The following is a 12,462-nucleotide window of genomic DNA, read 5'->3' as shown; positions in this document are numbered from 1 at the left end:
AAAACTACAGTATAAATGCAATTTTAATTCCAAGTGTTCTTTAAACTACTTGCATGCTAAGAGATTAAAACCAATTTTATGAATTCATTTCACTATAGCATATTTCCTTTTTCATCTTGTCAATTGATAAGCATACATTTTTTATGTATGTCATCTATGTACGTCAACTATTAAGATGTAGGAAATATATAAAATCCAACTATGAAAATAACAGTGATGAATATAAATATTTCATTTTTCAGAAAAGAAGGATATCATATAAACTGTGTGAAATATCCATCCTCTCTACGAATGGCAGCAAGTCACTCTCGTGCTTAGGACAAGCTCTATGACCAGCACATGTCTAGAGCGGCAACAATATGTGCTTCTGAAGAATAACATTTAAGCTTAAGCAACTCACAAGAACAAAACTCTTTTCCAATGGAGGGAGAAAATAAATATCAACAAAAAAAGAATTCGGGACTCACTCACAACTCTTTTACTTTGACTATATCACCAAATAGGGTATAGAGATATAGCAGATATAATTCAACTCACACTGCTATCATTGCAGACTAAGTGTTGTACTATAAATCTGATTACACTGCTACAGTTAAATCTCTTGTGTACATAGGTCGCATTTGCAGAATAAAAACTGAATCAGAGCAAGCCATAAATGTCCAGCAAAGAGTATGCATTCCAAATATGGCTTATCTTCGATCTAAACAAAATACAGAAAGCATGAAAACAAAAAAAATCTGTAAATATTTGACTATCAAAATGCATTGCTTTAAGACTGAAATGGTCTTTTTTTTAAGTTCAAACACTTCTGAGTTTATCATTTTGAACTTTTGTCTTCTATGAACTGAAACGTTTAACAGTTTTTGAACTCTACTAAAATGGGTTTGAAATTTAAAAAATCTAATACAATCCTACAAATCATTTTCATTTAATTGTCTCACTACTTTCCAATAAAAACCCATTCTTCAGAAACTCTTCTACAACTAACACATTAAAGAATGAAAAGGAATTTTCTGTCTTTATGGGAGCACCAGTCATAGCAATTTGCAAAGACTGACTGACACTGCTATTAAAATAGGAATTTAATGTTATTTAATGTTTTTAATTTAAATGTTTATTAAAATAGTTATTTAATGTTATTCTGTAAATTTGGTCATTTTTCACCACTGAAACTGATAGTTTATCATTAAAATATAGTTTAATTCTAACAGGACAGGGTATACTCTCCAGTACAAGAGAGACATGGAGCTACTGGAGAGAGTCCAGTGTAGGGCTACAAAGATGATCAGAGGGCTGGAGCACCTGCCCTATGAGGAACGGCTGCAAGAGCTGGGCCTCTTCAGCCTGGGGAAGAGAAGACTGAGGGGGGATCTTCTCAATGTGTATAAGTACCTGAAGGGAGGGTATCAAGCAGACGGGGACAAACTCTTTTCAGTTGTCCCGTGTGACAGGACAAGAGGTAATGGGCAGAAATTGAAGCACAGGAAGTTCCGCCTGACCGTGAGGGGGAATTTCTTCCCTGTGAGAGTGACGGAGCACTGGCACAGGTTGCCCAGAGAGGTTGTGGAGTCTCCTTCTCTGGAGATCTTCAAGGCCCGCCTGGATGCAACCCTGTCTACCATGTTCTAGGTGACCCTGCTGAGCAGGGGGGTTGGACTAGATGATCTCTAGAGGTCCCTTCCAACCTTACTGATTCTATGATTCTATGATATGATATTAAATAAATAGTTTTTGGTACTGGACTGAAAGAATCTGAAATATGAAAGCATCAATTGTAGACATCTTCTAGGAATGCGCTTACAGCAGAATGAAAACCTTGAAGATTAGGCGTGAGAACAGGATACTGGACTCCAGGATGCCGCTCAATGCCTCTCATTACTTCTTTGTGATCTGCCATCTAAAATAGATAAAATATTTTAGATAAAATATGTTGTGTTGATTATCAGTTATTTTCTGATTTTTATATAGTAAAGCAGAAATTATCTTATGTTGTACTTTTGTCTTGATTAGGCATATAGTTTGTAAAAAAGTATAACAGCAAAGTGGTTAAATATAGATTGTATAATGACCCTTTTTTTACATTTCTTAACTTTTGAATACTTGAGGTGCAAGCTTTCTAATTCTATATTATTATAGAACTGGAGATAAAATTTCTAGAGTGTTTCTGTAAAAACACGCATTGCAGTATGTACTGATAAACTTGTGATCATGTGGATTACTGCAATTTTAAACCTACTTCAGCAGACCCAACCAGTAGAACTAACAGAATAATGAAAATTTCAAAACTATCAAAACCTTCAAAATTTTCCAAAAAAATCAATCTGACTGAAAATGGCTAAAAAAAGATTTCACAGTCTCAAATGTAATTGAACCTGAACTGTACTCAACTTGACAAACAGTATGTATCAAAAGACCAATCACAACACTATTCTTAAAAAAATATAGTAAAATCCAGCTCTTTGGATAGTGTAACTTCCTAATATACTTAGAATTTTCCTTTTATGTTTTGAATGTTTTATTATAGCAAATAACATGTTATGAACAGGTCAAATAAAATTACCTTATTCAAGCATCTGCTTTCATTCATAGTATCTAATTGAGTAAGCTGTGTCCCTCTGAAGAAAACTGTCTTTTTAGGATATACTTATGCTTTTCACACTCATGATTAAACATAGATTCATGTACTAATCAAGAAGATTAATCAGAGACTTATTCATGTAATAAACTGTAGATTGTTTAGACTAACAAATTTTCCTGAAAAAAGTGTAAGAAAAATGAGTTTATATTTTAATAGTGCCCATGTCTAGAAACAATAAGCTAATAAAGCATATCCCACATAATTTCATGTCTTTAAGACTTTGAGATTTAAAAAAAAATAAATCTGAATAGTGCTTTCAGTGCTGTTTGTATCAGTTCTCACATGGTCATCTCTTCCAAGCAAACAATAATTGTTCTGGTATTAAATTGCCTTTCTGATTTAATTCTTCTCAACTTGATGAAAAGTGAATTTAGGACTACTGTATTAAAAGATATATGAACAACAAAGCTTTTGTTACATCTTATTTACAACGGATAATACACTGACAGCTTTGTAGTATCTCATTTTTAAATATAAGAGATACTAAATTATACCATATTATTACGAGACAATACTACGAGCATCCTGGAATCTTCATGTCACTGTTTTCTTATTACAAAAATAGATGTATTAAAAATACCAGAAAAATGCAAGCACATCCAACATAGCCTTATCACTACATACAACTAATTTCTCATCAAGAATTAAGTTGCGGCACAAAGTAACTTTCTGTAATTGTTTCTACATAAAGTCAATCAGTGTGACCACCTAACTTAGGTGACAATCTCACAAAAATACATTCTATCATGTCTTCTCTTTTAAAAAACAAATTTTCATTCCTTAATTTAATAGAAACAGCATCTACATTTCTCGGGAATAGGAAAAATATTTGAAACTAAATGATTAATTAAATGGCAAATGTTGGAACTAATTCCACACTTTAAAATTATAGTCTGACTTAGAATATACTAGAAAACCAAAATGACAGTGTTTCAAACAGCATAAAGCTGCCAGATCCAAGTAATAGTTTGTGTATTACATTTGTCCTATTGCTATTTTTCCTGTAAGAAAAAGCTTATTTTAACACATATTGCATGTTACAAGTTTTTAAATTGTAATAAAATATTTCTTTTCCAAATTTATTTAAAAATAAGCTTTTAATAGTAGGTATTTAAAATTTTTGGCCATTTAAGTTATAGGTGTGGGATCCTGTTTTATATGGCACCTTGCTACTGGGGAACTTTTTCTTTTAGCTTTTTTCAGCAAGAAAATCTTTGCCAAAAAAAACACTGAATGGGAAACCATAAAAGAGCTCTAAAATACTGGAAAAAAAAAAAGAAATAAGTGAATGAGTGATCTAAACATAATGAGGAATTCTATTCCCATGACCTATGAAAAGACAAAAGAAGGGAACATAGAAAAGACAAAGTCAAGACTGCACTCCCTAACAAAGCAACACAATCTTATCATTCAAATAAAAAAAAATAAACACAAATTAAGCCATTAAAATAAACACAGAGTTGAATTTAAGATAAGAAAGGACTGTTGTTTTTTTTTTCCAAAACTGACAAACCAAAGCTAAATTTGGTGCTCTAAGGGTTCACAGGAAAAGCAAACAACTAAACAAGTAAAGAAGAAATCTACCTTTGATTCATTCACATATTTTTAATTCCTACATCATTCTCTGTTGCTGTACAACAGCAACAAAGTGTGATGGCCTTGGAAAAACCTAGCCTAAGCACTTCTAATGGAAACAATCTCAAAGTACATTGTTGCAGTGCTGACAACAGAGAATTTTGCGTTGTCACTGTTCTTTTCCCCTTTCATTTTATCATTTCTTTGGGCTTTGCATTAGTGGTCTCAGGAATACTGAAATAAATCAAGAGTCCATTACAGAGTGCTGTATAGCCAGCCTGCTCTATTAGCTATTGAGCAAGGTAAGGCACAAGCCTATCACATTTTTCTCAGAGGAAAATCTGGAACACGATCCAGTCCCAAAGTGCATTCTCAGGTTAAAATGAGTAAACCTTTTGTATATTTTGAGAGAAGACAATAAAAACATCAAAAATTATTTTTTGTATCAATTAATTTCAAGTTTTACTTCTCAAATAACATGTGTAGTCCTTACTAAACGACAATACTCGAATGTTTCTGTGGCTGCAAGTATGTAACTTCTTGAAGATGAGTTTGTATTATATAAACAAGGATTCACTTATTTCTTTACCTACAGGCAATAATTAAGTTTGCACAAACAGAGGCTACATATTATACTTCAGGACTACACCTAAATTTGCAGCATTAAATCTCAAATGAAAACCTGGCACCTCTACTGGCAATATAGTTCTGCTGCTGACTTTAGAAAGGCTGGGGTTTCTGTTGAATTATAGCAAAAAGAGAAATTAATTCTGGAAAAGTAATGAGCAAATTATTACAATTCATCAAAACTCAGTATGGCCACTGAGAGAGTGCTAGATCTGTAAAATAACTAAGGTGCCTAACTACTACCACATACATCAAAGTCCCAAATTTAGATCTTCCAAATACACTTCCCATTGTGGAAAATTAAATTTTATTTAGGGGAAAGAAAAGAAGTATGTGACTCTTCTGTTTTACATCAATGTTTATTAGTTCTCAGAAGAGTAGGAAATAGGTAGGAACAACTTTAAATTATATTAATGACCTATAACCTCAGTTCTTTAGTTACAGCTGATCAAATATTTAAATAAATAAAGTACAAAATAAAACACAGGAGTACTTCCCTTGTCTCTATTCTACAAGTACATCATAGCACTGAGCATGAACAATTTTCTGTATATTACTGATTACTGTGAAAAGTCTCTGCCTCTTTCAGAATACATTCAAAATCCATGTAGAACCTGCAACACTGCTCCCTCAGTGGGCATCCTTCACCATACAAGTGCACATGTGTCTGTATGTGTGTGAATGTTCATGTTAGTGTTTGGGAAAGAGGAACTGCATGGTGGAGATGCATGAAAATCAGAATCATAGATGGCTGAGGTTGGTAGGGACCTCTGGAGATCATCTATCTGGTCCTACCCTCCTGCTCAAGAAGGGTCAGCTAGAGCCAGGTTGTAAGAAATGTGTCCAGTTGAGTTTTGAATGCCTCCAATGATGGAGTCTCCACACTTCTCTGGGCAGTATGTTCCAATGTTCAATGTATCAAACACAGCAGATACTCAAGGAAATTGATGTTTGGGTTCAGGAAAGTGTCAAATTTCCATGACAATCCACACAATTCCTAGGCCTGGGGTGTCTATTCCCTTGGCTGGTGTCAGGGTCTCCTCTGTTTGTACACTCACTGACCTAGCTTTCTCTTCTCTGATTGTAGGCTCTGAATTAGTGTTGCTTTCACAGGAGGTCCCCTCCACCATGCATGTTCCACAGAGACCATGCCCACTGCTGTTCAACCAGATACTCAAACACAGTACTCTATACCCTGACCACTTCATCTTCCTGAGTCTTTGTCACAGTGTCTACACTCAGCATCCTAAAACCCAGCTGCCCTTTACCACGTTGTCCCCACACCTTTTATCCACTCTCAGCATCCTGTAACCCAATTCTCACATTCTCCCTTTATTGCTGTCCCTTGTACATGCACACACATATGCATTCCTCACCTGCTTCTATAGCCTAGTGCTGTAAAAGGGAAATTTGGACTCACCTTTGAAATTATTTGTTTGTAAAGTGAAGATCACGTCCAATATTTCCCACACCCTATGTGGTAATCATTCCAAGTCATACTCCTAGCATTTCTGTTTATCAGGGTTCAGAGTGCACTGCTCCTCTCCGAAGAGTTTAGCTGCCTGCACTCAAGGCCAGCTCATTGATAAAATGAAAGCAGCTTGATAAGCCTCAGCCAGCCTTGGACCTCTTCAGCAAAAAATCAGAAGGTTCAGCAGAGGATCCCCTGAACAGCTCTGTTAAGAAGTATCCCTTTTCACTAAGAGGCAACTCCTAAGCTGGTCTCTCATGCTCCCTCCCTGCCTGAGAAACACTGCAGTTGCATCACAGCCAAGCTCATGCTTGGCTATGTATGCCATTGACTGTAGCTCTGTTGATTGACTCTGACTCAGAGACTCGACTTTCTGGCTTGACCTTGGATCTGCCTCATCACTACACACTTGTCTGCTTGGCTTCCCTGGCTACCTTCATCAGACCTGCTCTGCTCTTGCGTAGGACTGCCCTTTTGTCAGTGAGGCCAATCTCTGCTCACCTTGTTACTCTGGCTCCCAGTTCCCCATCCTTTGTGGAGCCACCTGTCCTTGCTACTCTCTAACTCTACTGACTGGATTTAACCTGCTTCCTGTCTAGCTTGCTGGTTTTTCTTAAAACCCATTTTTTGGACACTAGTTGTGTCTGCATGCACTGCAGATGACCCCACAGGCATGTAAATCAGGGCTGTGATAACCTTAGATGGCAGAGCACCTTATAGTTGGAAAGCCCTCATGTTCCAATAAATCCTTCAATGGATAGATGAAGATATTAGAAGTTCTTTCAGCTTTAAAACTTTATCAGTATTCAAAAGAACCTGGTGAACATCCAAGAAAAAGGAAATATCTGTGCTGCAGTATCCTGGTATTTTTCACTAGAATATAACTTGTGTGATAGAGAGAGAGAGAGAGATAAAGGTATATATATATTCTTTGACACCTTACTACTTTTAACAATTGACCCAACTTCAGGGGGCCTGGATAAAACTGTACATACACTGCAATATTTTACAAAAAACAACAGATCACTTCTGTCTCATTTTCTTGTATACTGAAATAGAACATTACAGAACTCTATCGCATGGAGTAGCATTTAAATTTAAATAGTTCTAATGGTAATGATTTTACATACCTGAGGCACCCATTTGGATGAAACAAAACTGGTCACTTCTATTGCAGGCAGGCCTGTTTTGGAAAGCCGGTTGATTAACTCAATTTTGATATCAGTTGGGACTATGACCTATGAACACAGAGACATACTATAGTAAAGTTATTTCATGCAGTAACAAACTTTTGGAAGAGAAATGTTCTTAGCACATAACCAATACTTTGTTAAAGTAATGAACTATGCTTACACATTATACCACATCTATGCCCTTTACTGACAGTAGGAAACTACTGCACAAGAAAAGCACTAAGCAGTGTACATAATTCTATTCTATTCCTTGTCCACTACAAAAGAATGTGAAAGTACTTCCATGTAATTGCATATAGATCTGGCCTCACTGGTTATTAGTAATCAAATACCAGCATACCAAAGAAGTGACAAAGGAAATAGTAATACAGAATAATCCAGCCAAAGGAAAAAGAAAAATAAAGCCCCACAGTTGAGGTAGAGTAATTCTCCTATTCTATTAACACTATTAGCACTGTTAATATCTTTGCCATTAGTAACAACAACGTATGGAAGCTTAGTTATTTACGGAAAGAGGTGACTGCTTTGATACGTGCACCCAATTTACAGAGTCTCTTTCAATCTTCTTCCACACTTCCCTACCACTCTTTGGGCAAATAATATTATAAAAAGAGTACTTTTCTTTCATAAGAAGAATTCACCAATTCAACAAGAAGTATGATAAAATCTACTGTATTATTACTACTACAATAAGGACATGCAGCATGAACACGACATAAAGAGAGCTTCTGTTTCAAGATGTTCATCAATTATGTTATGACAGAATGTAATTGGTTAACAAGACAAATTTCAGAGCAAAAATGAAGGATGACTAACAGTAAAGCTAGTTAATCAAGGAGAGCAAGAAGTAAGTATGAGGTAACATCTGATAGTAGTAATATATTTTATACTAATGTACAAGTCATTAGTATATAAACCTACAAATATATTTATTTGTCCTAATGAAAGACAAATGATTAAAATGATATTTCTATTTTACATAATAGTAATAATGTTTATATCCATGTGGAAAAAAAACAGGAAAAGATTACCTTTTCATTTTGTAAGCCATCCCTTGGCCCAACTTCTACTATCTTTACATACTCAGGCAGTCCAGATGTTTTAGATTCCTGAAACAAAAATCACACAATGAACACAAAACAACGAAGCTCACTAAGATCAAAGATACAGCTTGTACGTGTCGTCTTATGTGATTCTGGGTATGAAGTCATTTTATCAACAGTAAGTTTGCTCATTACCCATAAAAACTTGTGAGAATGTGCTCCTCACTTTGAATTAGAGAATAAAAAGTTAAAAATTATCTGCATGCATGCTCCATTGCTCCTCTAAGGCCATGAATGTTTATTACAAGGACATATATAAAACCATAAATGAGAATTGTGTTTTACAAAGTGAGAAATAGTACCACTTCAAAACGCTTCCAAACGATCCAATCCTCCAAACTTTAACTGAATGTTCTCAATTTGCAAAACAATTACTTCTGTGTAAATGTTTGCAAGACAAGGCTACAAATCTGAACAGAGCAGAGAAATCGAGAAATGTTGAAGAGATTAATGAAAGATGAAAGTAATCCCTCTGCTTGAAAATGAAGGTTTTAAAGAAGGATTTAAAGGAGGCCAGGGAAGGTTCATGGTAGACAAGAGGAAGAATTTTCCAGGTGTAAGAACCAATTTGAAAAGTTAGGAGGCTGAGAGTGAGAGAGGGAAGGCAGCAGCAAGGTCAAAGAGCTAAGGAGAGCACAAGGAGTTGGAGGTGGCAGAAGGAGAAACAAAAGCAGAAAAGCAGGTGAAGGGAAATGAAACCTCCTTTTTTTATTATTTAGCTGGTCTGTTATTGAATCAAACTGACAGGTGTGGCAGTTAAAGTACCCTGGCTTTAAAGTCTTGAAATAGTTCATAGTAGTTGCTCAGACTGACCTCCCAAAATTGTGTGCCTTCTAAAACAAATCAAATGGCTAACTTCTTTGGCCATCCTGCCAGGACCTATATGAGCAGAGGGGACATACACACGCAGCCCCATCAGGAGCTCAGGGAGACACTCCACTTTCTGTATTGCGCTGAATACAGAATCCAATCCAGTGTCCTCATTTCAATATTTCAAGCCCTTGATGGGATTAGTGCTGGCTACTTGAGAGCTTGCTGCTCCCTCTACAACCATGACCTCCCCTGACAGTTAAATTCCACTGGAACAATGAAACTGTCAACTGGGAGGGAAAGACGCCCAGATGCAGAAATCAGAGCTTTCACAGAAACCAGAAGTAGACTCAAGAAGTCATTTCTGCAATGCGTAAATAGGACCACTAATCTTACTACATTCACGACTAGACGAAAAAAACATTTTTCATCCCTTCCTTATTAGCATCATCAGTGCAGTTTCAACCAAATGGCTGATGGTTTCTCCTCACAGTAATGGAAAAACAGCCATCTGCACCATACTTTTACAGCACCTTTGGTTCTTCCATCACCAATTTCAGAGCCCATGGATTAAAGTAAATTCTCTACAGTAACAGTCACAATACCAACTAAAATACAATAAACATATTTCAGAGCATTTACTGTATATTTATCTAGGCACAGTAAAAAGAATGGGAAACAGCTGCAGAGTATCTATTAGATCACGTGGAACATCTGGTAAGTTAAAACTTTGTCAGGCTGTGCTAAGCCCACACTCACTGACAGCATAAACCTACTTAAATGTGAAGGTAAAACTTTCACATCTGTTGCATATTGTTTCTTTTTTTTAAAAAAAAAAAAAAAAGTTATTTTCATGAATATGGCACAGCTTAAGCACTAAGGGCATAAATCTGGGTTCTATCATGATTATCAGATCCTTCTTGTTACACAACAAATGCCACAGCTGTGCTATGAATAAGCTGTGACTGAAAATAAAGGGAGCTAAAACAGATTATGTGAACCAGAGCTTAATTTAGAACATGAAAAATGTCCATAAAACTTTGGTGGCAAAAATGTTTAATTTCTAAGCCAACTCATGTAAATTCTATTCAGTTTCTACTGTGGTAAAGCTTCTGCTGAAATCAAGAGCTGTATCTGCCTTTACAGAAAAGTTTATATAGCTGTATTATGTGCCATTTCAGTAGCCATTCACATAACCATTTAAGGGGATGGCTGGAGTTGCTGGATTTCACAAAGAACAGAAATTTGGAATGGATATTGCAGAAAGGCAATGAGTATTGACTTTGTTTCAAAAATATTCATTTTTATTTTCCATCTGTGATATTACAGGTGTATAACCTCATTCAGCTATAGTCCAAGTCTCATAAGATAGGGTCTTCACTTAGGTTTTCCTTGTAGCCCTTCTGTGGGACCCTTCTAGTCCCACCTTGAATTCACCATTCTCAAACATAACACTGAGAAGTGTGTACAAGATGATTCTCACAAGCAGAAATGCAAAGCCTCATTACTGACAAATCCTTACTTTTTCCCAGCTGATGAACTAAGAGCTTAGAGTAGACTTCCTGACTCTCAGTCCACAAGTGCCTTGCTTTGCATTGAATTTAACCTACTTTCCATCTCTCCTGCCTTCATGGTCACTCAGTTCCTCCTGTGTGGTATCCAGTGTGCTACTGACAACATCTCCTGTCTTTCTGGTATCAGCAAATCTTACCACCTTAACATTCCGGAGGGAAAATATTTGGACTAACATGATTACTTTATTTTAATAAACATACTTTATTTCCATAAATTTGGTCTAGTACTATTGAAGAAATATGTGAAAGATCTGAGGAACTCCACCAATAAAGTCCCTTCAGCCTAATAAATCTTTTAACGTTATTTCCAACTTCTTACTCACCTCACAATTCCTGTTCTCATCCTCCTCATCTCCAGTTTAACTAATAACTTCTGTTGTGCAGTATTGCTGAAGCTTAGATAAAAAAGCAAGAAAAGGGGATGCAGAATGCTTAGATTCAGTCCCTTGTGTGCTCTTGATGCATGTTACAGTCCATAATCATTGGAAAAAACTCAGAAATAAATCAGGAACTGTATCACTACATACTCTGTTTTCTGCTAAAATGACTAGCCTTTTTCTCATTCTGTGACCCAAATTCAGTTAGAGGAGGAAAGAAGTACATCTTCACCATAATCTCACATATCCCATGACTATTTATTAAGGTAGTAGTCAGGACATTCTTCCAGGAAGTTGAAGACTTGACAGCGTTTTTAGGAAGGAAATGAAAACAGACTTCCTGCTCTCTTGGAAAGTCTTCTGATCATTGTGCCAGACTTGCAGACTGAACATCACTTAAAAACACAGCTGAAGAAGTGACCAATCTATTTTCGTGCCAGACCAAATGCTAGCCATAGTCATTAGGCAAACTCCAAATGCACAGAACAGACTGAAGTCTTTATGAACCTATGTAAAGTTTAAGTATTTTTCTACTGTCTAGAGGGCATTAGACCTTAATTAGGACTCAGATGTCCAGGATCAAGGAAGGCATCTAGTTCCTAGTTTCTAGTTTACCCCAACCATTGGGGTAAAAAAAGAATTTTCAGAACAAACAGTCAGACATACTTAGAGGATTTTAGGTACCTTCAACTATGGCATTAAATAGTGCACAGAAAATAAATATAAAAATGAAAAAATAGTTTGCATATTTTAAGAAAATCCAAAAAGGGTGAATGTTAGAGAAATGCACAAGTATTCAATACATAAGTATTTATATCACTAAGCATGTCATGAAAATCTTTCCCATTTCAGGAAAAATATAGAATAAAATTACTTTATAAAAAATTTTTCATCTAACAAGGTATAAAAAGCAGTTTTTGTAGATTAGTAGTTTAGAGGTGACTATTTATTGAATTACATACTGGCTCTGTTTAAAAGTAATGACTACCAAAGTACAATGTTTGGAATATCAAAAAGGAAATACTTGACATAAAAGACTAAGGGCCTGGAAAATTTGTTTTTTCCATGTATCAAGCCTTGCCAACAGAGAACAA

General features: G+C 35.8%; 1 protein-coding gene across 8 annotated transcripts in view; it reads right to left on the bottom strand.

Moving 5' to 3' along the window:
- Positions 1 to 12,462, bottom strand: part of HMGCLL1 (3-hydroxy-3-methylglutaryl-CoA lyase like 1) — an 89,457-nt gene that overhangs the window by 55,260 nt on the left and 21,735 nt on the right. For all 8 annotated transcript variants that reach the window (XR_009958026.1, XR_009958025.1, XR_009958024.1 and 5 more), the window contains exons 2-4: positions 8,536 to 8,613; positions 7,442 to 7,549; positions 1,802 to 1,897 (exon numbers count right to left, since the gene is read on the bottom strand). Coding sequence is in view for 5 of the 8 variants with exons in the window: in XM_062572915.1 (XP_062428899.1) it covers positions 1,802 to 1,897; positions 7,442 to 7,549; positions 8,536 to 8,613 (282 nt within the window). In the remaining 3 variants the exon portion in view is untranslated. The remainder of the gene's footprint in view (positions 1 to 1,801; positions 1,898 to 7,441; positions 7,550 to 8,535; positions 8,614 to 12,462) is intronic.

The sequence above is a fragment of the Rhea pennata genome, chromosome 3, assembly GCF_028389875.1.
Source record: "Rhea pennata isolate bPtePen1 chromosome 3, bPtePen1.pri, whole genome shotgun sequence".
Classification (NCBI taxonomy): Eukaryota; Metazoa; Chordata; class Aves; order Rheiformes; family Rheidae; genus Rhea; species Rhea pennata.
This window is presented reverse-complemented; position numbering and strand designations above follow the sequence as displayed.